This window comes from Ovis canadensis, chromosome 1 (genome assembly GCF_042477335.2).
Source record: "Ovis canadensis isolate MfBH-ARS-UI-01 breed Bighorn chromosome 1, ARS-UI_OviCan_v2, whole genome shotgun sequence".
NCBI classification, from domain to species: domain Eukaryota; kingdom Metazoa; phylum Chordata; class Mammalia; order Artiodactyla; family Bovidae; genus Ovis; species Ovis canadensis.
In genome coordinates, this window is record NC_091245.1 from 22,412,980 (window position 1) to 22,438,640 (window position 25,661).

At 51.1% G+C, this 25,661-nt stretch overlaps 1 protein-coding gene and 1 long non-coding RNA gene across 4 annotated transcripts; one reads left to right on the top strand and one right to left on the bottom strand.

The window, feature by feature from the left end:
• Positions 1-9,966: 9,966 nt before the first annotated feature.
• Positions 9,967-17,495, top strand: LOC138422560 (uncharacterized). 3 transcript variants are annotated; one of them, XR_011249932.1, is made up of 5 exons: positions 9,967-10,092; positions 13,823-13,974; positions 14,089-14,987; positions 16,696-16,774; positions 17,316-17,495. It is a non-coding gene; the product is annotated as an uncharacterized lncRNA (long non-coding RNA). The 3 variants fall into 3 exon arrangements; XR_011249940.1 differs by lacking the exon at positions 9,967-10,092 and having other exon boundaries at positions 13,031-13,974; positions 14,089-15,237; XR_011249936.1 differs by lacking the exon at positions 9,967-10,092 and having other exon boundaries at positions 13,031-13,974.
• A 204-nt stretch (positions 17,496-17,699) lies between these two features.
• On the bottom strand, positions 17,700-25,536 carry PDZK1IP1 (PDZK1 interacting protein 1). Its single transcript, XM_069557580.1, has 5 exons — positions 23,376-25,536; positions 23,009-23,172; positions 20,503-20,611; positions 18,718-18,813; positions 17,700-18,084 (listed from the first exon to the last, which is right to left on the bottom strand). Exons 2-5 carry the CDS (start codon positions 23,073-23,075, stop codon positions 18,012-18,014), a joined length of 345 nt encoding a protein of 114 aa, XP_069413681.1. The 5' UTR covers positions 23,076-23,172; positions 23,376-25,536; the 3' UTR covers positions 17,700-18,011.
• Between the last annotated feature and the right edge of the window lie 125 nt (positions 25,537-25,661).

Genomic DNA, 25,661 nt, shown 5'->3' on the forward strand with positions numbered 1-25,661 from the left:
AGCTTCTTCAGCATTACTGGTTGGGACATAGACTTGGATTACTGTGATATTGAACGGTTTGCCTTGGAGACGAACAGAGATCATTCGTTTTTGAGATTGCATCCAAGTACTGCATTTCGGACTCTTTTGTTGACCATGATGGCTACTTCATTTCTTCTGAGGGATTCCTGCCTGCAATAGTAGATATAATGGTCATCTGAGTTAAATTCACCCATTCCAGTCCATTTTAGTTCGCTGATTCCTAGAATGTTGACGTTCACTCTTGCCATCTCCTGTTTGACCACTTCCAATTTGCCTTGATTCATGGACCTAACATTCCAGGTTCCTATGCAATATTGCTCAAAGAAAGGCAATGCCAAAGAATGCTCAAACTACCGCACAATTGCACTCATCTCACATGCTAGTAAAGTAATGCTCAAAATTCTCCAAGCAAGGCTTCAGCAGTAGTTATTCGTGAACATCCAGATGTTCAAGCTGGTTTTAGAAAAGGCAGAGGAACCAGAGATCAAATTGCCAATATCTGCTGGATCATCGAAAAAGCAAGAGAATTCCAGAAAAACATCTATTTCTGCTTTATTGACTATGCCAAAGCCTTTGAGTGTGTGGATCACAATAAACTGTGGAAAATCCTTCAAGAGATGGGAACACCAGACCACCCGACCTCCTCTTGAGAAATCTATATGCAGGTCAGGAAGCAACAGTTAGAACCTGTGTCTCCTGCATTGGCAGGTGGCTTATAATCACTGAGCCACCTGGGAATCCCTGTGCAAAGTTTAAGGGGTGGCAATTCAAATGCTCAAGTCATTCAGATCCTGGCCTCTCCACCTCCCCATCTCTGTGGGAGGTGTGGATGAGCACAGCCTAGATTTAGACTGTGTGGTGGCTCTGAACACTGATTCACAGCCAGGGATAATGCTCTTTCTCTTCCAGACCCTGTAGGTCTCTCCTTTCCTTCTCACCCTCATTCAGGTTAACTTTAAGTGTAAATGAGAGTGGGATTTTTGAAGGTCTAAACTCAAATATGCATTAATATTTTACAAGGCAAGGGCTTCATAATTTTGCTCCTTTAATGATTTCCAGTAAGAAATTGTTTGTGATCTATATCACAACTCAATGACTAGCTTGACTTTATGAATAAATGAAAGTGGGGTGCAAGGTGGTTAAACAACATTGTGTCAGCCAACTAATCACATACCTTTTACTTCCCAAAAGGATCTGATGTGTTTCTGTTGATGAGGAATCATTGTGGAACATTGGAAACTTTACAAATAGGAAATATTTTTCTTTTCTTTGTTTTATTTTTAAATATTTATTTATCTACTTGGCTGCCCTGAGTCTTAGCTATGGCACGTGGTATCTTCTGTCTTTGTTTGCAGCATGCAAAATCTTTAAGTGAGGCATTTGAACTCTTAATTGTGGCATGTGGGATCTAGTTCCCTGACCAGAGATCGAACCTGGGGGCCCTGCCTCAAGAGTGCAGAGTCTTAGCCACTGTACCAGCAGGGAAGTCCCAAAGTATTTTTCTTTTAAAAGCATAGGAATTTTGTTCTGTTTTCTCTTTCCTAACCTATGGATGGTTGTTCTAACCATGCCCTCTACTGTGAATATCTTCTGTTCCCTCCTATCCTTGCTGACTATCTCAGATGCCACTGGGTGGAGTTTGGGACTGTCACACCCGAGGGTCTTCCCATTCAGCAGGGTTGTGGTGAAGAGTCCAAATATTGAGAAACGAAGGCATTCTTGAGTAAACAGGAGGAAAAGTAAGTGAGCTAAGATTCGGACTTCAAGAGTCGACTCATTGGAAAAGACCCTGATGCTGGGAAAGATTGAAGACAGGAGGAGAAGGGGATGACAGAGGATGAGATGATTGGATGGCATCACCAGCTCAATGGACATGAATCTGAGCAAACTTTGGGAGATAGTAAAGGACAGAGAAGTCTGGCGTGCTGCAGTCCATGGGGTTCCAAATAGTCGAACATGACTGAGTGACTGAACAACAATGATTTGTGACATTGAGCATCTTTTCATGTGTCTGTAGGCCCTCTGTATGTCTTCTTTGGAAGAATGCCTATTCAGGTCCTTTGCCCATTTTTAAATTGGATTTTTTAATATATTGAGTTGTATGAGTTCTTTAGAGAGTGTGAATATTAACCCCTTAGTAGACATATCATTCAAAGAAGGCAACGGCACCCCACTCCAGTACTCTTGCCTGGAAAGTCCCATGGATGGAGGAGCCTGGTGGGCTTTCTGTCTACGGGGCCGCAGAGTTGGACACGACTGAAGCGACTTAGCAGCAGCAGCAGCAGACATATCATCTGAATCTTCCATTCAGTATGCTTTTCATTTTGTTGATGGTTTCCTTCCCTGTGCAAAAGCTTTTTAGTTTGATGCAGTCTCATTTATTTATTTTGGCTTCTTTTTCCTTTACATAAGGAGACAGATCCAAAAAAATATTTCTAAGACCCACGACAAAGAGCTCACTCCCTATAGTGTTCTTCTACGAATTTTATGGCTTCTACTCTTCCTTTTAACTCTTTAATTCATTTTATTTTTTTGAGTATATGGTATGAGAAAAGTTATTTAGTTTCATCCTTTTACATGTAGCTATCCATCAAATCTATATATTGTTAAAGAAATTTTGAGTTGTACCCAATGGGTGAGTTTTACAAAGGGGGAAGTTTTTTTGTTCAGTATTCTCAAACTGCCTAAGGATAAAATGACTTGCCTCCTAAACATGGGGTACCTCCACTACTAGACATATCCATCTGCTAAGGTTCTCCAAGATATTAGGGCAAAGGAATGGCTCTCAATAGGTTCCAGAAATGGGCTCAGGGAGTACACTGGTGTCAGAAGATCATAGACAAACTCTTTTACTGGTGCTTAGAAAATGTATATATTTCTGGGGGAAGATTTGCTGTTTTCTTCAAATTTGTAAAATGATCAATGATGCACAAAAGATAAAGAATAAAAACATGACACCTGATATGATGTACAACTAACTCTGTTGGGTGTACTGTCCTTTACAGAAAAACTTTAGGATTTGTGTTTAAGAAGTTGAGCATTGTTTTTTGCTTGTGTGCCATCTCCCAGTTGAGCGGGACAAGAAGAGACAGTGACAGCGTTTTGGTCAGGTTTATGTGACTCCTTTAAGATACTTGCCCACATCACCTATTCCTGACTTGAGACGGAATACTCACAGATTCCCCTGTATGGCCTGTGAATGGTGACCTTTAATTACTAGACTCTAAATGCTATGACACCCTTCATGGTCTCAGCACTATCCCTGATACAGTTTCTTTTTAAAAAACATCTGTCCTAGCCCACAGACAGTAGGCTATTTGTGGCAGAGATGACTCACTGTCCCTTCAACATCTTTTCTCCACTCTTACAGAAATATCAATAGTTTTAGCTGAGAACATGGTCCCAGTGAAAGAGCACTTTTCCTAGTCTCCTTTTCAGCTAAAGGAGGAAGTCGGTCATAGGTGAGCAGAAGGGACGGATACAATTTCCAGCTAATGTCTTCAAAAAGAAAGGTGCATACCTTCCCATTCCCTCTTATGTCCTCTCACTTGCTCAAAAGCAGATGTGGTGGTGGGAGCTGGTAACTATCTCAATCGTTAACTGAAAGCCACGTGTTGAAGATGGAGAACAAGGAGACTGAAGGAGCCTGGATGCCTTGACGGTCTTGTAAAGCAAACCATGCTACAAATTCTGGACCACTTGCCTCCCTGAGACTTTAATGTGAGAGAGAAAGAAATTTCTATCTGATTTAGGTCCCTCTATTTGGGGATCTTCTTGTTAGAGTGGGTTATTACTGATGTGATCAGTGCTTTCTTTCCATTTACTGTCTACCCATATTGTCAAGAAGATTAGTTTGCTTTTACTTGGCAGGGATCATGTTTCAGGGCTATTTAAACTGTCTAGCTACTTGCCATAATTTTGCTGCTACGAGGCATATGAGGAAAAGGAGGGCTAACTTCCATTACCGTCTTTCAGGTTTCAACTTGTATGTCACCTTCTCAAAGAAGATTTTCTAGACAACCCCATCTAAAGTAAATTCCCCTTAAAAATAAATACCATATGATATCACTTATATGTGAAAACTAAAATATGGCACAAATGAACCTGTCTACTAAACAGAAAAAGACTCACAGACATAGAAATCAGACTTGCGGTTGCCAAGGGGAAGGGAGGGGAGGAGAGAGATGGACTGAGAGTCTGGGTTTGGTAAATGCAAGCTATTACATTTAGAATGGATAAACAACAAGGTCCTACTGGATAGCACAGGGAATTATATCCAATCTCCTGGGATAACCTAACTGCCATCCCTTAATGACACCCCTACACAGCTTGAAGGGGCATCCCTGGTAGCTCAGCTGGTAGAGAATTCATCTAAGATGCAGAAGACCCTGGTTCAATTGCTGGGTTGGGACGATCCACTGGAGAAGGGATAGGCTACCCACTCCAGTATTCTTGGTCTTCCATGGTGGCTCAGTGGGTAAAGAATCCGCTTGCAATGCGGGAGACCTGGGTTCAACCCCTGGGTTGGGAAGATCCCCTGGAGAAGGGAACGGCTACCCATTCCAGTATTCTTGCCTGGAGAATTCCATGGACTGTATAGTCCGTGGGGTCACAAGGAGTTGGACATGCCTGAGTGACTTTCATTTCATTTTCCTGGGATAAACCTGGGAAAAGAACTTTAAAAATAATGTATATATGTGTAAAGCTGATATAGCAGAGATTGGCTATATTGTAAATCAACTATACTTAGGTGAAAAAAAGTAAATTCCACTGGATTACTGTCTAGCCCAGCCCACTCATTTCTTTCATGGCACTCAGTATTAATACAATTTGTATTTATCTATTTGGTATCCATTTTCCACTTTAGAATAGAAGCTCCATGAAGGCAGGAACCATGTCTATTAATCCACTGAGTATCTAATATGTATTAAATATTTGGCACTTACACATCAAATAAGTGGTGAATCTCGAAATCATTAAGAAATTCCTGTTCAGGCTGCACAAGACTTGTTAGCATCAGGAAACTATGTAAAATATCTTGATAACATTCCAAACAAAAACCTTCTTATCCCAGACTCAAATCCCATCAGTTCAGTTCAGTTCAGTCACTCAGTCGTGTCTGACTCTTTGTGACCCCATGAATCGCAGCTTGCCAGGCCTCCCTGTCCATCACCAACTCCTGGAGTTCACTCAGACTCACATCCATCGAGTCAGTGATGCCATCCAGCCATCTCATCCCTTCTCCTCCTGCCCCCAATCCCTCCCAGCATCAGAGTCTTTTCCAATGAGTCAACTCCTCGCATGAGGTGGCCAAAGTACTGGAGTTTCCGCTTTAGCATCATTCCTTCCAAAGAAATCCCAGGGCCGATCTCCTTTAGAATGGACTGGTTGGATTTCCTTGCAGTCCAAGGGACTCTCAAGAGTCTTCTCCAACACCACAGTTCAAAAGCATCAATTCTTTGGCACTCAGCTTTCTTCACAGTCCAACTCTCACATCCATACATGACTACTGGAAACACCATAGCCTTGACTAGACGGACCTTAGTCGGCAAAATAATGTCTCTGCTTTTCAATATACTATCTAGGTTGGTCATAACTTTCCTTCCAAGGAGTAAGAGTCTTAATTTCATGGCAGCAATCATCATCTGCAATGATTTTGGAGCCCCCCAAAATAAAGCCAGCCACTGTTTCCACTGTTTCCCCATGTACTTCCCATGAAGGGATGGGACCAGGTGCCATGATCTTCGTTTTCTGAATGTTGAGCTTTAAGCCAACTTTTTCACTCTCCACTTTCACTTTCATCAAGAGGCTTTTTAGTTCCTCTTCACTTTCTGCCATAAGGGTGGTGTCATCGTTATATCTGAGGTTATTGATATTTCTCCCGCCAATCTTGATTCCAGTTTGTGCTTCTTCCAGCCCAGCATTTCTCATGATGTACTCTGCATAGAAGTTAAATAAGCAGGGTGACAATATACAGCCTGGACGTACTCCTTTTCCTATTTGGAACCAGTCTGTTGTTCCATGTCCAGTTCTAACTGTTGCTTCCTGGCCTGCATATAGGTTTCTCAAGAGGAAGGTCAGGTGGTCTGGTATTCCCATCTCTTGAAGAATTTTCCACAGTTTATTGTGATCCACAGGCTAGGCTTGTAGTACCCAGCCTTTGTCAGTTCCTAGAGTTAGCTTTAGGAATTGCATTCATGATACGTGTAGAGTTTGGGGGTGGGGAGAGTGGAGGACCTTCACTCTCATTTCAGATCTTTACCCCTTGAAATTCTCCAAGGAAAATTGTGAAAAAAAAGACACCCCTATGCCTCCCTACCATTCTCAGGTGGATCAAGGTAAAGACTCAAGCTGGTAAACAGGATGGAAGTGTACAATTGTGCTTGCTTGACAAAATTCACTCACTCTGTGCCCGCAGTTCACCGGCACTGGGGTGGCTCCCTGCCACGTTACCTGGCTTGTCTTCTTTTACGGCCAGGGAGTTCAGACGAGCCCCCAAAGAGATCAGCCAATGTCATGAAAGACAGCTCTGTTCCTTGGCAAGTGGGCATGTATTGATGCCAGCCATCTCCACCCCAGACAAGGCGACATTGGCAGCACCCAGGCATGATCTAAATCCCTGTTCTGAGTTCCTAATGTCCCTTTCCCATAGTAGTTGCTCAGTCATGTCCGAATCTTTGTGACCCCATGGACTGTAGCTCATCAGGCTCCTCAGTCCACGGAATTCTCCAGGAAAGAATACTGGAGTGGGTTGCCATGCCCTTGTCCAGGGGATTTTCCTGACTTGGGATTGAACCTGGGTCTCCTGCATTGCAGGCAGATTCTTTACCATCTGAGCCACCAGGGATGGTATAAGAAAATATATGGTATAAGAAAATATGCTTTTCCAATATGGTATAAGAAAAACCTGCTTTATCAAACACAGTATAATCCACTGAGTATACCAGGTTTAATATTCTCATGCTCTTTACTGCAAATTCAAGGCTAGGGTAAATTGTCATGGCAACAGAGAGCAGAACTGTGAATGTAAAACATTACATGCTCTGTATTTTACTTATTAAAACCCTTCTTTTGTCTCTCAAAAAAAAAAGAATTCTCATGCTCAACTGCACAGATTTCTGAATGAATAATAGTAAAACTAGTGTTTCTTCTCCATAATTTGGAAATTTTTTCTAGTTCTATGGATCCTGCAGAATCAATTGTTGATACAATTCACTATCACTTAGTCTTGACACCAAAGAACTTTACGGTCCCAGTATATTTAAAACCTTTCCTGAATTCTATCACAAACTTGGTTTGGTTTAGAATATGGATTTTGTTTCCCTGGAAAAGGTGTCATATATAAAAAGATTGTCTCAGTTCAGTTCAGTCGCTCAGTCGTGTCCGACTCTTTGCGACCCCATGAATCGCAGCTTGCCAAGCCTCCCTGTCCATCACCAACTCCCAGAGTTCACTCAGACTTACGTCCATTGAGTCAGTGATACCATCCAGCCATCTCATCCTCTGTCATCCCCTTCTCCTCCTGCCCCCAATCCCTCCCAGCATCAGAGTCTTTTCCAATGAGTCAACTCTTCGCATGAGGTGGCCAAAGTACTGGAGTTTCAGCTTTAGCATCATTCCTTCCAAAGAAATCCCAGGGCTGATCTCCTTCAGAATGGACTGGTTGGATCTCCTTGCAGTCCAAGGGACTCTCAAGAGTCTTCTCCAACCCCACAGTTCAAAAGCATCAATTCTTCGGCACTCAGCCTTTTTCACAGTCCAACTTTCACATCCATACATGACCACAGGAAAAACCATAGCCTTGACTACATGTTTCTAATAATATACAGATTTATCAGGTATTACTTTTCCTCCCTGGTGTCCCCAGGAATTGCATTAGGCAGCGTTTTTCCATGGCTAAATGTAAAATGACCCTGGCCCTGACTCTGCTCCACTTCGAGCTGGCTCCAGACTGCTACAAGCCTCCCATACTCACGTGCCACATTATCCTAAAATCTAAGAATGGAATCCATGTGTTCCTAAAGAAAGTTTGCTAATTTTAAGTCTCCTCATATAATGATTAACGAAGGAATTTTATTACCAGTGGAAGAATATGAAGATAAATATAATGCCAAAACACAACTGTATGGTTTGGGGATAAACTGTATAATTTACGACACTTCTGATTGGTTTTAACAACTATTAGAAATAATTCTGATATCTTCCTGGATGATATAGGTTTCCTTTTGGTGTAACCCACAAAAAAAAAAAAAAACATAAAAAACTCAAACTGACTTCAACTGCAAAATGAAATTATTGGCTCATGTAACTAATTGTAGTGTGGCTTTCAAGCACAGTGTGATCTAGGCTCCAATTCAACATCTAGATTACTTTCATCTCTGCATATCTCTGCGTGACAGCTTTATCCTCAGCTATCTTCCCTTATGATTAACAGAAAGTAACTGCATCATCTTACAGTCTCTTGTTACACTGTCTAGGGAATGGGTAAATTGATAAGGGTATATAAAAACCTTAGATATTTACAAGGAATTCTGAATATAGATAGCCCTGTATCTGAGTTTCCATTTGGAATATTATAGGATACCACACCCTGTAGAACTTTTGCTTAATATGGAATGAGACAGTTATTGGATATTAGGCAGAGATAGGGTCTACAGAGAACAACCTAGTCCCCATGCCTGAGGGTGCCATTGCAGATACGGAAATTCCAGCATATCTGCAGCAGGATACGTACAATTTTTAAGACAGCCAGTGTACCGGAAAAGGAATTGTAAATATAGACGCAAATCCTGGTGATGGATGCTCCTGATGTGATGGTTGGATAAAATGTAGCCCAGGCAGTCCTCAGGAAATAAATGGTAGCTAAACTTAAGGCAGAACAGGATGAGTTCTAGAATCCCAAGCACTTGACTTCCAACCAGTGATCTCTCCATTTGGGCCACCCCCGCATCTCTCATGGATCCTATCAGTGGTCTCTACGCTCGGACCCTCGGCCTGGGCAGATTCTCCTCTACACACAGGAAAAGGGGTTGCTGGTGGCATTAAGCATCCCAAGGATTGTGTGTGAGTGCTGCCATTTGGTGGCTTTTCAAGATATTTCCAGCAATAAGGAGAAAGGAGGAAGGACAGAACAGACATTTGGCAAAAAGAAAGTATTATACGTTGCGAACAATTTTTAAGTGTTTGGCACCAACGCAAACTGGAATCTTCCCCCACCCACGCTGTTTACAGTGAACTGATTAAGTATAAATGGCTTCAACTGTTAAAGAAATCACTGGTGAGCATGTACTTTACAAGACCCTCAAAAATGCTTGTATTCTTTCATGGAGTCATCCCACTCCTGGGAGTTTGTCCTAAGGAAGGACCATTGTTTTCAGGGTTTTTATGGGAGAGCCACAATGACCAGGGTCATCCAAACAGAGGCAGTGTCCCACCCCAGCCAGAGCTGGGACGTCAGGAACCAGAGTGAAGAAGACAAGGCCCAGGAGGGCCTCATTCAGGAGGACAGTGGGGCTTTCAGGGAAAGGGAGGCTGAGCCTGTGCTTTCCAGGCAAATGGGAGCCCACTGGACTCAGCTGAACCATCAACTAAGCCTCGGCCCACCCAGCCCAGCCAGCTTGCTGACTAACTCCAGACCATACTTGATAAAGAAGGACCTTTAGGAAAAGGTAAACTCATTTTTAATACCCTCAGCTGGGATAGGGGACAGGAGTAAGCACAAGTGGGGAATAGCTGGTGGGCAATGAGAATGCTCCATGGTTGGCAGGCAGGTGTCTGGGCAAGGAGGCCCTGGTTCTACACATCAGATCTTACTAAGGCTTTGCACTGGGCTGTCTCCACAAATATGTTGTTGAGCCTCTTTGATGTCCATTTAAGGAAAAAAAAAAAACTTGAGAGGTAAATTGATTTGCCCAAGATCATGCAAATTATTTAAGTGGCTGAGCTGGGACTGGCTGACACATATTCATTCATCTGACAAACACAGCTCTTCTTCTATGCAGGGACTCTGCCCAGGGACCTGGAGATGTCATGCCCTCCAGGAGCTCGCAGACAGAAAACAGAATCCACTTGGTGAGTCTGGAGTGGGAAAGATGTATCAGAAAGCGTTCCTGAAGTTGGTGAGGCTGGCAATGTTGGTGATGTGAAGCACTGTGGTAGGGGAGGAAGGAAAGCGTGGAGTAGTTACATAGCAGAGCGCCTGCAATGTGCCATCTCGTGGCTAATTAAGACATTGCAGGCAAAAGAGGAAAAGAAAGGTGTCTGTTACTAACACTCACTAAGTATTTATTTACTCTATGCTTCCTGTACATATATTAACACATTTACTCTTCACTGCAACCCAATAAGATGGGCATCATTTTACCCTTAATTTTCATATTCAGGGGCTGACGTACCTATCTCTGCCTAAATATCCAACTAACTTGCCCAACATCATGCTAATATAAAATTGGCAGGACAGGATTTGCCCAGGGAAGTCTGGCTTGCCTAAATATCCAACTAACTTGCCCAACATCATGCTAATATAAAATTGGCAGGACAGGATTTGCCCAGGGAAGTCTAGCAACCCAATAAGATGGGCATCATTTTACCCTTAATTTTCATATCCAGGGGCTGACGTACCTATGTTACTAACTTGCCCAACATCATGCTAATATAAAATTGGCAGGACAGGATTTTCCCAGGGAAGTCTGGCTTCAAGTCCAGGCCCCCTCCTGGAGGAGGGAGGCTCACCTCACAGGTGTGAGGGGCTGGGTCCCGCTTGACTCTGTGTTTGGGAAAGGTCTCTCAAGTGACCATGTGCGGAGGATAGTTTGAGCCTGAAGCAAGAGTGAGAACAAGGAGAAGGACGGAGGGTGGCTGCAAACACCCATGCAAGCGGCAGACCTGCAGCAGGGAAGATGGGGTGGGCTGAGGGAGGGGGATTCGGGGTGTTTCCCGCCTCTGGCCTGGGTGGATGAACGGTGGCGCCCCTAGCAGCATAGGGGCCTCAGATGAGTCAGAGATCCAGAATTCCATCTTGGTCTGGGATTCCTGTAGAGGTGTGCAGGAGGTAACTGGGTCCTAGAGGGGATGGAGCTGAAGATGCTGATTCAGAAGCTGATACTTCATGGGAAGGAATGTAAATAAATGGAGGGGATAAGGTCCTTATGACATTCATTCATAAGGTCCTTATGACCGGGGACCTCCCGTTGTTCCAGACCTGTGCTGGACACTCGGACGTCACGACAAACGAGGCAGCTGCGGTCTCTGCCTCACAGAGATCAGCTTTCTTGTTCAGAGAGCAACAAACACCATGACCAACATGAGGCTGTGAGTCCATGGGCCTGTGTGAGCCTGGGGCGCTGAGGGTTCACCAGGTTGGGCAGAAAGCACTCCCCAGAGAAAGCAGCCATCATCCTATTGTGCTGAGGGCAAAAGCGTCCAACAGGCCACTGTATCCTGCAACAAGAAGACAGGATTCTGGTGCTCCTGGTGAGAGCAGATTCAACAGAGTACTGGAGGCGGAAGATGTGGAGGAGCGAGCAGGCAGGACGGAGGCAGAAGCAGCCACTACCCAGCATCTGCTTAGTTACTAAGGGTACCTCTCTCCAGTTCCCAGATGCCTCTTTCCGATGGACTGTTAGTGCTACAGTACAAACACTTTATTGTCCTCTTCATCTTCCCATTTCTCTCTCTCTCTCTCTCTCTCTCTCTCTCTCTCTCTCTCTCTCTCTCACACACACACACACACACACACACACACACACACAAGCACACACGGAACTCTACATTGAGGTAGAATTAACAATGGATTTAAAGTGAAAAGAGCAGGGCCCAGTGCCACTTCCAGACTGTTGTGACCTTAAGCAACTTACCTCCCTTTCTGAGTCTGCATTTTTTCCTCAAGAAAATGGGATCAGAATAAATCTCCAATCAGAAATCATCCTACCCACCACAAAGTAGCTGTTAGCTTCAACATGTGAACCAACACCACCACTACCATCACTGCCTTTGGGTTGGAGGGAAGACCCTTCCCAGTCTCTTGTTGAAACTTGTTAGCTCTTGGCACCTGGAAGATTCTTCCATCATCTTCTTCCCATCCCTCTCTCTCCTTTTCCTCCTTGGTCGCTGGAGCTCACTCTCCTCCTCAACCCCTCCTCCACTTCGCCAGCACCCATCCTCACCACCACCCCCATCCCACACCCCAAGCTCACAGCCTGAACTGGTCAGGAGCCCGGTTACTCATTTGCAAAGTCCACGTACAGAACAGTACCGGCCTCAGCAGTGCAGAACGAACCAGCCCCATTACACTGGCTCCTCCAGAGGTCCAGGGGAGCAGCTGGGCCCAGTACATTCTGTTCCAACCAGCCATGCAGAGCCTCTAGCTTGCCTCTCACCCTGACTTGTCACGTGACATTGGGCAGGGGCCATCCCTTCCTTGGGCTTCAGATTCTACTGTGCAATATTATTAATACTAAACTGGGCTAAATGACTCAAAGGATTTTGCTAGCTCTGACACACAGTGGTCCTGCATCCAACCAAGTTCATCCTGTAATAATGATAATAATAAGACAAAAGCTAACATTTGTTGTGTGCACTAACATTTGTTGTGTGCACTAATTGTACACTTGACACTATTCTGTGTATTATGTGCACTGCTTCTCTGAGTCTTCACCTCTTATTAGATGGACACTCACGTACTCCCCCCAGTTTACAGATGAGTAACCTGGAGCTTGGTTGACTGATTTGTCCAACACGGTATTGGGGTCACATCGGTGTTGTGTCCAGGCTGCCTGGCCCAGACCTGTCCTCTTAACCTCCCAGTGGGCATCCAGCTGGAAAGCAAAATCTCTGGTTGAACTAGAAATTGCTCAACTGCACTTCAGACCTGCCCTATGCACCCAAATGCTCCCTAGTCCTCTCCCAAATCCCACCAGCTCCCAAACCACTTGTCCAAATGCATCCTCACCCCACACACTCCTGCTCGTCCCCTGGCACCTGTCACCCTTGGGGCCACCCACTGCCCAGTGCCTTCATGAGAAGCAGGAAAAGGCGCCCAGGTTGCAGGTAGAGGTGCAGTTCACACAACCCCATCAATGCTCCCCATGAGGTTCCACCATCTTCCAGCCTGCTCAGGACAATACTGAGACTCGTCCCTGCACTTTCTCTCTCTCTCTCTCTCTCTCATCAAGCTCTCTATTCTTCTTCCCCACGGGGCCAGGGTCTCTAGGGAGCAGGGCACCACAAACATTATCATTCCTTATTCTCTGGCATAATGACTCGTGACAGAGGCCATGGGGCTCTCGGATCATTTCTGAGAGAAAGGGGTGTGTGTCATGAGGACCGGATGCTAAGTCCCCCAGAGCCTGGTCGCACCAGTAGTACTCAGAACCTGAAGTTTTCAAGGAACTGGCCTCTAGGGACACAAAGAGGGGGCGCTTGGAGGCCCAGCTGCCCTTGAGACCCACAGTGCAAGGTGCTGCACAACCTACGAGGCCCCCGGGCCTGGCCATAGGAAGGCCTTTGGTCCCAGTGCTTAAGGGGGAAGAGCCCCCTGAAGGTCCAGTTCAAGGGCTCTACTGAACCTACCCTTCTCATTGAGTGTGCAGCCACCAGGGGGCAGCTGAGGCTGTCGGCAGATGCGGGCAGGGAGGGGAGAACAACCCCTCCCCACTAACTGAAGACCAGATGGAGCATCGGTGTTCACGGACCCCAGGACCTTCAGCAGGAGAGAGATTGAGAGAGGGTGTGCAGGTCCTATGTGTGTGTGTACCTATGTGGGGCAGACGGGTATGGACTAGGATTTAGTCTCTCCCTCCAGGTCTCTTCACCACCCCTCGGTCTTCCCTTTTCTGAGCCCAACCGTGGGTGCTGGTGACTCAGAGAGGAAAGTCACCCCTTGCCTGCCCTCGAGGAGCTCCCAGACCTGATGCTGGAGCTGCACACAGACAAGGAAACAGGCAACACAGAGCAGTGAGTACAGAGATGCTGGTGTGGCCCAGAGGAAGCCCTTAGCCCCGGGGTAAGCCGGGGGGGGGGGTCTTCTGGCGAGTCTCAGGTGCAGTGATAACACGTATATTATCTCAGCTTCCTCCCAGTAACCCCGCAGGGAAGTCATGACAGAAGCAGTTTTACTGGCAAGTGAAAAGAACATCCAGAAGCCCAGGTGGTCCCACAAGCAATGAGGAGAAGAGCTGGGCTTTCAACTAGAGTCTGCATGATTCTTAAGCCCCAGCTCTTGGCCACTGTGTGGACTGCTGCGGTCTGAAAACTGGGAGGAGAGCCAAGCTGGGGGCTCCAGGCCCGCGGACCAGATCTGAAGGGGAGCCAAATGCTTTCCATCTTCATCCCAGAGCAAGTTCCACCGGTTCCAGCCACCTGACTCACCTGGGAGCTTGGCCTAAGGAGACAGGATAGGATAAGGAGAAAGACAGCCCATCGCAGACACTGGACACCTCCCATCTCCCCCGCTCCTCTGCCCTGGGCTAGGGGAGGAGACTGCCCGGCAGACGTTGCCCTGTGATACTAGGCTCCCTGGAATACAATAAGAATACAGTGTTTCTGCTCGTCACCCTGAGCATGAGGGAAGTCATCTTGAAAATTATTCCAAGCCCCTGCCCCTCTATCTTAATAACATTCAAGCTAGGACTCTGCACCCTTTTTTCAAAATCAACTCCAGGCTGGAAGTTCCTCTTCAAGTCTAACTGAAGTAAAGTGCGCTGCAACCTACTTTCAACTCTGCAGTTGCTGGGTGGGGCTTTTAGCATGATTCGGGCGTAGCCTACAATGTAACCCTGTGAAATCCACACGTTTTCGGTAGAGAAAGAACAGGAAAGGTGCCAGCCCTGTTCCAGAAAGCTGGAGGAGCAAGAATGTCTTCTGGGAGTAACAGAACCTCTGGGTCCTGGAGCCAGGGCCTGAGCAGCCTTCGCCTTCTGCCCAGAGAGCAGGTGGAGAGATCCGCAGGAGGCCAAGCAGCACAAAAAGTGAGACTTGGGTGAGGGCACCGGACTTCGCCCTGCCTCGAGGGGCATCAGGGCAGCGCAGGCACGTGGGAGAGCTGGAGAGAAGGCAGGGGGAGAGCCAGCTGGAAAAAGAGGGCGGGTGAGAGGTGAAAGAGAAGGCGTGAACAATGAATTCAGGTGAAGGAAGGAGAAGGGAGACACGCGACCGATACAAGAAGATGGAAATACAAACTGCACTCCGAAAGAGACTGGAGCACAAACACGGAGATGAGTAAAGGCTGGGAGAGCCAAAGAGAAAACGGGCTTGGGACGGGGAGGTCCGGCCTGGGGAGAAAGGGGTGGGGAGGAAGGAGGAAGGCGTTGAAGGAGCATCCTCCCCCTTGTCTGTCAATCAAGGAGCTCAGAATCCCCTTCCCGCAGGGCGGGAGGGGCGGAGAGCTTCCCGCGCGTCCCCTGACGCCCTGCCCCAGCCCAGAGGCTTCCCCTCCCAGGCCCCCCGAGCGATGCCCCCTCGGGACTGGCTGTGCAGCACCGATAGATGGTGGGGGGCCCAGCTGGTGCGTTATCAGCCTCCTCCAGGAGCCAGCCTGAGCCACTCAGCGGCTGCCAGTCTGCGATTAGGCCCCCGGAGGGTCATTAAGCACCGCCCTGGCCCGGACCCAGCCTCCTTTCCCGCCTTCCTCTGGCCAGACTGGCAGGTGGGAACTAGCGATAAGGACTGGGGGCTTACGGCAGTTCTGGGGCCGGCATCTCCATGCCCCTGCCCCCTGCCCCCTGTCAGGACAGGAACATGGGGTTGGGGGGAAGGTCAGTGCCAGCCCAGCCCCACAAGGACCCCGGGATGGAGTTCCCACCATCCTGGTCCGGCTGGTGGGGAGGGGGCTAAGGAGGCTCCTGGAAAGGCCCAGGGATGTGGAGGGTGGGATGGGGGAGGAATCTGATCCCCCTACTCACCCACCGGGCCACCCCAGCTCAGCCCACCACGCCCCCCACCTTCAGCATCAGGACAGGAGAGCAGCTGCCACAGCCCCTGCTGGTAAACTGTGAGGGGCTGGAGGGGAAACAGGGGAATGGCATCTCTACCTTCAGACCTAGCAGGCCGGTGAGGAGTCACACTGGGAACTGCCTCCCCCCACCCCTGACACCCCTAGACAACAGGGGCCTGAGGTGAGACAACAGGAGGCTGAGGTGGGAGGGACATAGCTTCATACAAGGAGGATCAGACCCAAGCAGCCAAAGGCTGGGCTGGCTGGTCACTTGACTCTGTCCTCTGGTCTAATCAAGGAAGACTTCCTGGAGGAAGAGGTAGCTAGGCAGGGCCAAGGAGAAGGAATGTGCAGAGTTTACACGGGCAGAGGGGGGTGAAAAGGCGTCCTCCCATGTGTGCAAAAGCCGAGAGTGGGAATCACGGGAGCTCCAGCCACACGTCACTGAGCTGAAGTCCAGAGAGGGGAGGCGAGTCACACAACAGGGCAGAGACCCAGCCAGCCCTCAGCTGGGGGATCTTCCCTCTGCTGCAGGCTGCAGACTAGCCCCCAGTGGGGTGGGAGGGATGGTCTGGATTTCAGGCAGAACTCCCCAGGGGTATTTGGGTGAAGCCCTGGAGCAGCACAGGAGCAGCTGTGATGGAGGAACGAGAGGCCGTGACAGGTGAGACAGGCGGTAGAAGATCTTAGGGACGAGGCGGGCTGCTCCCTGCCCTCCAGCCCCTCTCCTCTGGATCTTGCAGTGCTCCTGGGAGAGTCCACCTCCAGTTGCCACCCCAGACAGAGACAGAGGCTGTTCTCACGAGAATGACAGTCCTAGAGGTGAGGGGTCTGCATGGTCAGCCAGCCCGGTAGGGTCGTGTCCACTCCCTCCTGCTTCATTCTCCCGGGGGGCCCAGTTCCTTCGCCTCACGCCCACCTGGGACTGGGAGTCAGTGGCTTAGGAAGGATGATTCCCACTCAAGCTTTGTGGTGAGCCTGGCTAAGTCCTCCACAGAGGGTCAGCAGAGCTCAGAGAGGACATTGACTCTCCAAAGTCACACGGCAAGTCAGGAGGGGACTTGCTCAGACTCCCATCTGAGCTTCCCGAGTCCTAGCCCAAGACTTTCCCTAGTGCTTCCAATGCCCCAAGCCCAGCCCAGAAGAGCCATGGGGATGAGGACAGAGCTGGATGAATGAGCAATGAGTGAACCCTCTGCAATGTCTGGCAACATGGAGGTGGCGGGGGGGTGGGGGGGGAGGTCAGGGTTGGTGCTACATGAAGAGCTCAGAATCACCCAGATTTGCAGTTGTGAAGGGCAGGTCAGGAGAGGAAGACTTGGGACTTCCTTGGTGGTGCAATGGTTAAGAATCCTCCTTGCAGTGCAGGGGACCCAGGTTCAATCCCTCGTCAGAGAACTAAGATCCCACACACCATGGAGCAACTAAGCCAGTGCACCACAGCCAAGAGTCTGCGCACCGCAAGGAAAGATCCTGCTTGATGCAACAAACAGCCAGCATGCTGCAACTCAGTGCAGTCAAATAAATGTGTTTCCTCTAAAAAGGGGTGGGGCAGGGTGTGCTTTTTAAGAGGGTCTCTGGCTGGAGTAAGAAGTGTGCTCCCTGCCCCTGGGGGTTCTCCCAGAGAGGCCTTCCTGGAAATTCCCCAGAATCACCATGACAGTGGCTTTGGAAGATGATTCGGAAAGCAAGATTGGGCCTCTCTGGAAGCCTGAGGAGCTATTTCTGAGCTATTTAGAGCCTCAGACCCAGAAGTACAAAATGTCTTTATTTCACAGAAATAAGGGCTGTTGCCACGGTCAGGGGAGGGAGATGTGAGGCAGGATGGGAGGTGCTGAGCTGATTGTCCTTTTCAGAAGAGTCTTCTGAAATGCACTGGGCAGGGGACCCCCTAGAACCTCAAGGCCACAGCTGAGCCCCAACCTGGACACAGTCTGAGTGTGGACCTTGGCAGGAGGGTGGGGCAGGACCGTGGTGGAGGTTGGAGAAGACAGGCCCCTTCCTGCCGATCCCTATACAGAGAGGGAGGGGGCTCGGCATGGACACAGGCAAGCAGGGGTCACATTGGGGTGCTGTGGACCTTGCCCTCCTCCTCTGGGATGTTCTCGTAGGCATTCTCGTGCTCACTGGACCTGAAAGAGGATGATAGGGGTCATTGCTCCTTCTATCCCATCCCCTTCTCCTTGCCCCATCCTGCACTTGTGAGGGCTGTGTCTTCCAGAATAAATGTTTGAGTCCCAGAGGGGGTTCCCTTGACCATATCTGGTCTTCTGCACCTGAGGCCAGAGGCCTCTCACCACCACCACCTTGAATCCCGTCTCTCTCTGCCATCTAGCCTCTCCTCTGGGAACCCCCTAAGAAACCCCCGCATTGAGCCCACGTCCTCACTGAGCTTCCTCACCTACAGATTCTCCTCCCCACAGAGTCCTTCTACTCATCCCTTCAGAGTCCCTTTCTTCCACTGAGCCTCTTTTCCTCACTACATCCCTCCCTATGAATCCAATCTACCCACTGAGCCCCTCCCCGCACTGAGTCCCCATCCCCTTACTGAGCCCTCTCTGCAAACTGAGGCTGCATGGAGCCTTGCAGTTGTCCCAAAGGCCCCTTCACTCACCATCCTCCCACACTGAACCCTTTCTCTTCGCTGAGCCCTTCCCCACATGAGCCACCATCCTCCCCACCCTCTCCTCATCAAAAGCTCCTGGTCCTGAGGTCCCCGGGAGCCCCTGGAGCACAGGGCAGTCTGCCCTCCACCAGCGCCTCACCTGAAGCTTGCTGCCATTGAGGAGTACTTGCCGTCTGTTCCCACCAGGATCCTGTCAGCTGTGTTTCCAATGGTCATGACCGTGTTTATAGGCGCCCTAGGGACAGAGCTCATCAACAGGGCTCTCTGGGTCCCCTCTCCCTCTGGTACCCCTCCTCCCTCTAGTCCAGTCAGACCCTGTTCCGTAGCCTCTAGGGGAAGCCCCTCTCTCCAGCAGGGCCCAGCAGCCTGGTTCTGGCCACACTCTAAGGGGCCTCACGCCCTTCTCCCTGATCCGCAGTGGGGCCCTCAGGTGCCAGCCTGAGGTCCACTAAAGACGTACCCCAGACCTTGTACCAGCCACCTCCCAGACTCCCTCTGCTGTTTCCCTCTGGCCTCAGCTCAGCTCCAGAGCAGACCCGGCAGCACTCAGTGTCTGCCCCAGAGTCCCCACGAGATTTTCCTAGGCAGTAGGAATGGCCACTGAAGGCAGAGCTGGGGCCAGTGGAGAAAAGAATCATTTCCAACAACAGCCTCCTTGCCTCTTACTCAAGGGTGGCCTTCGCCCCAACATCCCCGGACACCACTCTCAGGAGGGTCACCATGACCCTAACCACTGCTCATCTTTCCTCAGACGTCCCACGGGCACCTCAGACATAATGTATCCAAGTTGCCCCAGACCTGCCTCTTCTCTCATGGTCTATGTCTCGGTGGGCGATCCCATCAGAAGCCTGGATGTTTTCTCTGTCCTTCCTCCCTCCTGTCTCTGTGTCCCCCCGCTTCCTTCCTCGACAGCTCTTAGACCTGCCCCCTCTCTGCATCTCCTCTGCCGCCTCCACAGTCCAGACTGTCTCCTGACCTCATCCTCATCCCTTTTCTTCATCTGCAGACATCTCATCCCGAGACTGGCTTACATGCTTGCACTGGATCCCTACTGCACTAAGGACAAAGCCTGAAGTCGGGGGCCTTAGTGCACAAGCATCTGCCTGGCCTGGGCTCTGCTGACCTTGCCAGCCTGTCTCAGGCCTCTCCATCCCTCTCTCCATCTGGGAGCTGCTTGTGTTCATTCAGTGTGTCCTGCAGGGCTGCTGCTGGCACCCAGGACCAGGCCACCGGTATGAGAACTGGGGGCAGACGCAGACTTGCCCCAGAGTTGACAGGGACAGAACGAACTAGATTTCAGCCCAGCCCCCTCTACCTTTGTGCTTTGCCCTGAACCTAGAACCCCTCAACTGCAGTGCTCTCCCACCATGCACTGTGCTGGGACTGGCTCCTGCCTGGGCTTCAGGATAAACATACAGTAGGAAACCTTCTCTGATCGCCCTCCTTTCCCCCAGGTCAGGCCCGCAGGGCCCTCCGCAGGCTCCTTCAGCACCAGCCTCAAGCTATGATGGCTGCCACCATGCTTGCCTTCCCTTCCCACTGGGAGTCTGTGAGCACAAGAGCAGTGTCTGTCCCATTGCCCCTCTGTACCTCCCGAATGTGACATGCCAGCAGACCCTGGAGAAGGGCAGAACATTCTTGTCCAGGGTTTTCACAGCCCTCATCACAAATGGGCCGCTGTCCCAACTATACAGATAGAAACACTGAGAATCCGAGAAGAGACGACTGCCCCCAGTGATCGCACTCAGCTCTAGGCGCCAGCAAACCTCAGCTCTGCTCCCTGAGACCTCAGGCCTCCGTGTCCCTTCCACACAGTGAGAGGATTTCATCAACCCTTCTCCCTGCTATCAGAGCAATGACCAGGGCCCTGGTCCCACCTTGCCTGCACCCGCCCAGCCCCCAGGGCTCCCCAGGTAGCACTCACGGTTCTTCCTGGCACCAGAAGTGGTTAACAGCAAAGGCGATTGCGACAAGGACCAGGAACACAGCCACAGCGATAAGGCCTTGCATCCAGGGCTGCAGGTTCCCCGGGGCTGGAAAGGGAGGCGTGTGCTGTGTTTTGGGGGGGAGGCGAGGGGCGGGGGTGTGTCCTGCAGCAAGCTGGGCGCAGTGGGACTGCCAGTGCAGGGAGCCCTCCTGCCTCTGGGCAGGAGCCTGTGCTGGAGGCTCCCAGCCCGCTGCCTGGACCAGAAGAAACCGTCTGGGGAACAAGGACTCCGTCTGACCACTGGGCTTATGAAGAGGATGGTGGTTCGGAGGAAGACAGGATTTGGAAAAAAGAAAGGAGCCAAGGAGGGAGGAAGCCTCAGAGAGCAGCGTCTGAGGTCCAGGCAGCCCAGAGTGTCCTCTCCCCCAGCCCTTTCCCGCTGCAGTGGGTCACAAGTAGGGGCCCCCAGGGAGAGCCTCAGCCCAGGGACCAAAGGGCAGCCCCTTGAATAGCCAGCCTGGCCCTGCCAGGGAGAGTGGCTCCCCTCCTCCCCTGCTCCCAGGCTGGGGAGGCCCACAGCTAATAGGACTGGGCTGGCATCTGGAAGATCCTGTTTTGTAGCAGAGGTTCTCTGGCGTCGGGTAGGCATTCGGGAGCAAGGACAGGCAGGGCGGTGCAGCTGGGGGTGCCAGGGGTGCCCAGAGGAAGGGTAGGACAGAACACATTTGGAAAGGAGGGACAGAGGGCCGAGCTCTCTCTGGGTCTTGGCAGGAGGGGAGCTCCCAACCTGATCCCCTTTTGGCTCCTCTGGCTGGGTGCCCAAGGGACTAGGCCAGACACCAGTCTGAGGCCCCATCCAGGCACCTTCTCTGCCTTTTGACCCTTGACCCTTGACACTACCTCTAACCCTCAAGATTTCCCAGAAGTCTCTGCCCTCAGCCACTGGCAGCCCCAAAGGGCTCTCCTCTCCCCAGACATCACCGTGCTCTGTGAGCCTGAGAGAGCCTGGCCACACTGAGGACAGACACACAGTAGCAGTTAGATGTCTCAGGAAGGGACAGAGGCCAACAGGAGACTTTTGAAAGGTCCTGCTTCCAGGCCAGAATACCTGCATCCCTAGTGCCATCCTGTACTTAAAGGGCCCAGGCTGAGCATCAGAAACTTCATTCTGCCCATTCCTTCTCAAAGGTCCTTCCTGAGTCTACCCGAAAGCTCTCCTGCTGCCCAGAGGCACTGCTTCCTCTCTGAGCAGTCCCTGATCCTGGCAGGTGTTGCAAAGGAGGGAGGGCCCTGGGAACTCTGTCCTGTGGTCAGACCTTGCTCATCTTCTTGAGTGAAGGGAGATACACAGTGTGGTTACTGTATGTTCCATACTTGCCAAAACGCTGTGTTTTGGACTCATTGTTTTCCCAAAAAACAATGGTTCAGGCCCTTTGTTTCCTCGGGTCAGTGGCTACCCAAGGATTGGGAGTCAGGGCTCAGGCCCTGGGAGGCCTGTCTCTGCAGCCAGTTCCCTCCAGACACACCAGGGACACTGCTCCTCCTTCCAGGTGGCTCTGGGGTGCTCATACAGCACAAGGGGCAGGGCCTGGGGCAGAAGAGAAGAGATCTAGCCCTGTCCCTTCTTGCTCTGCTGTGTGACCTACACAAGTTACTCAGCCTCTCTGATCTTCAATTCCCAGAGAGGGCTTCCAAGACCTGAGAGGCAGAGTTGAAGCAGACATGCATGAGAGCTCAGGGCAGCTGCAAAAGAGGGGTGCTCTGGAAGTCAACCCCCTCTGGGCCCAAATCCCACCTGCAGAGTCCCCAGACTCTGGCTGCAAACACAGCCTCACAGCACAGGGCAGACACCAGTTGGTGGGTGTGGAGCTTTACCCATACAAAGCCCTACCCCACTCCTTCAGGGTAGGTGCCCTGGGAGGTGGGTGGGCAGGTTTATTGTCTTCATTTTATGGATGAGAAAACTGAGTCTCAGAGAAGGGCAGTGATTTGCTCATCTCCTTGGGTGATGGAAGATACACAGCAACACAACGGCAAAGCTGGACAGAGAGCCCAGGAAGGCGGTGGGAACCACACTGGGACTCTGGGTAGGAAACAAAGGGGGTTTAGGCCAAAACCATGACAGCACCGCCCCAGAAACAAGCCTGCCATTGAGGGGTGGCTCAGCCCCTACTCCCACCCTCCTTGAAGCCCCCAACTCTCAGAACCCAGCCATCTCTAGGGCAATTCCTGCTTCCGGAGCGTGGGTCTCAACTCTCTGCCCCAACCCTAGATCCAGCGTTTCTCTGCTGCCCTCATTTCTCACTTGTGGGAAACACGTCCCAGCCAGAAGCCTGTGTCTGCCTTTGGAGGTTCCTCTGGCTAGCCCAGTGCCTCCCCTCTCCAACCTGCAGGTGCCAAGGGTGATGAGGACAGAAGACCACCCCTTCCACCCCTGGGCCCCCAACACCCAGCCCAGCCCTCTCCTCCCCGCAGCCGCTGGGCTGGCCCAGGCCCCTGCTACCTTGTTGACAGCTGGCGGGTGGCATTGCCGTGAGCAGGCTCAGGACGACCAGGCTGAGGGCTGACATGGCTGCAGGCACCTGCTCAGGCGGCTGGAACCTGGGCCCCTGGAGCTGCTGCGGGTCCTGTGGGTGTCCGCTGAGATCAGCTCGGTCTGGTTTGACCCTGGAGGAGAGAAGCTAGTGAGGAAGGAGGCAAGGGAGGAAGGAGGAGGGGAGGGAGAGGGAACCTGCCCTCCCTCCCACGGTAATGAGCTGCCAGGCCTGGCTTTCCCTGGCCAGAGCCCAGCCCACTCAGGCTGGCATTTGAGGTCATCTTCCAGAGACCAAGGCGCCGAGCCCTGGGAGGTGAAGGGAGTCAGGCCTCACCTCCAAGCCCCAGGCCTCTGGAATCTTGTGTCAGCTCCCCCTTCCCGGCAGTGGGGCTGAGTTCTGGGGAAAGGTGTGACACATTCTTGCTCCTGCCTTTGAATGAGCCCAGGGGGCGGGGCCTCTGGGCAGGGCTGACAGTGGGATTAAGAAATTTGCTGGCTGGTTCCAGACAAGGGGAAAACCCAGAGGCTAGGAAAGGTCAAAGTTGCCCTCTCCCTGAGAGCCTGACTTATTTCCTGTTCTTCTCACCTGTTCCCACTCCGCCAAGCCAGACCCCAGGGCCCCAGGCCTGCACACAGCCCTGGCTTCTGTCCCTGCTCCCTGCCCAGTTCACTAGCTCTCTAAATCCGCCCTTTTCCATGGGGATCATGACAGAGAGCCTGAGGTCCTAGTTCCCAGCGTCCCCACTCAGCCAAGCTGACCTGATTCAGTTCAGCTCCACCTCTTTGCCCCAGAGTTGGTCCCTGGAAGCTGGGACAGGATCTGAGCTTCGTCAGAGGCCTCTGCACACACCTTCTGATCCCTCTCCACCCATCCCAATGAGGGAAGTAGGTGTCCTGCTCTGGAGGACAAATGAAGGACATTCCCAGGTTGGAAGGTCCAGTCTGGGGCCCTGAATCGCTGGGTCCTCAAATCTCAAGATCCCATGGAGGTCATCAGGCCCTCCAGCTCAGGATCTGAGAATGACCCAAGTACCTGTTGAGGCCTGGGGGCCAAGGATCTTACTGGGTCTCCTTCCTCCATGCCCCTCTACATTCCTCCAGGACTACAGGAAGCCACAGATGCTGGAGTCTGGCTCCACAGAGGCCAAGAAAGAAGGAACCAGTAGACTGGGGCAAAGTCTCAGAGATGGAGGGTCTCCAGAAGCTAGGGTGTGAATTGGAAGCCCCTGCACAGCCCCCCTGCCCAGATACCACCAGACTGGTGCTCATAGGACCTCCTGGTCAGCCCTTGCTATTGCCAGTGGCACACCCAGACATCTCATCTCATCCCTGCTTCCAATGTGTGTATAGGTTGTGTGTGCCTACTGCCATGGGGGATACACGCATTCATGCAAAGATGGGGTCTCAAGGTGGTCTCGGGGAACTTGGCTTGGAGGTGAGTGATGCCGTCTATGCGTGCCTGTCCTACTCCAGCTCGGTGTCTTCAGTGTGTTCTGGCATCATGTGTGGCTAGAGTAGGCACCTGGTGTGTTAATGAACAGCCAGGGCATCACTGATTAGAATGCAAGGAATGGAGTTGAATTTAACAAACACTGATAACCTTCTTCTAAGCAGGGGAGTTACAGGATCAGATCTGCATTCGAGAAAATACCTCTGGACACAGAGTGGAGAATGAATGGGGAGCCCCCAGACCAGAGAAAGGAAAGCCATGGGGAACTTACAGTAGCCACGCAGGGGCTGCAGAGTGAGGCAGAGGGACTGGGACTGAGCCCTGCTTAGGAGGGCTGCATGGACAGGACACGGCCAGGAGAACACCGACTAGCTGGGAGTGGGGCGTGAGGGGCAGTGAGGAGCTGGGGTCACTTCCATTTGTGGCTTGGTGGCGCCTCACAAGGGGCCGGGGCAAGTTTCAGGAGGTGGGGAGGGGTGATGAGCTACAGGTTTAGATGTATCATACTTGTGGACACTCCATAGGGAAACATCCAGAAGGCAGGGGGATCCCCAGGTCTAGGGTAGAGAAGCGCAATCTGGGCGGCTGAGGCACTGGAGCGCAAGGTCTACCCAGGATGTGTGTGGGTGTGCACGCGCGCGCACGCGCGCGCTTGCGTGTGTGTGTGTGTGTGTGTGTGTGTGTGTGTGTGTATGTGTGCGTCTGTGTGTGAAGGAGAGAGCCAGGGCAAAGGAGGCGGGCAGACAGTGAGAGACCAGGATGCAGCCAAACACAAAGGGTCTTCCAAAGGAAGAGGAGCCAGGGTGGAGCAGGAGGAGAAACTCCAGGAGAATGAGGCGTCCCAGAAACCAAGGAGGGCAAGATCCAAGAAGAGAGAGGGAAGTCATGCTGGGGCCCTCTCCAGCCAGTGCGCCCCAGGGGCAGCTCAGCCTCTGCCATCATCCCCGAGTTTCAGGTCCCAGCTCTCACATCCAAGCATCCCCCCTTCCCTACAGAGCCCTGAGAAGGACAAGGACTCCCTGGGCCATGCTTTGGGGGCCGTGGCGGGGGGGTGGGGGGGGGCGCGAGCAGGAAGGACAGCAGGTAACCAACAGGAGGAAAACACACCTCCCAGGTCAAAGTCCCAAGCTTTAGAGCAAAACAAGTTGTTCCGGAAAAGGGGGGGCAGGG

Excerpts from the sequence above, each read along its gene's own strand:
- PDZK1IP1 (XM_069557580.1), bottom strand. The coding sequence starts at position 23,075 with ATGTCAGCCCTCAGCCTGGTCGTCCTGAGCCTGCTCACGGCAATGCCA. Across the intron at positions 20,612-23,008 it reads ACCCGCCAGCTGTCAACAAG|CCCCGGGGAACCTGCAGCCC; the intron begins GTAGCAGGGGCC and ends CTCCCTTTCCAG. Across the intron at positions 18,085-18,717 it reads TCAATGGCAGCAAGCTTCAG|GTCCAGTGAGCACGAGAATG; the intron begins GTGAGGCGCTGG and ends ATCCTCTTTCAG.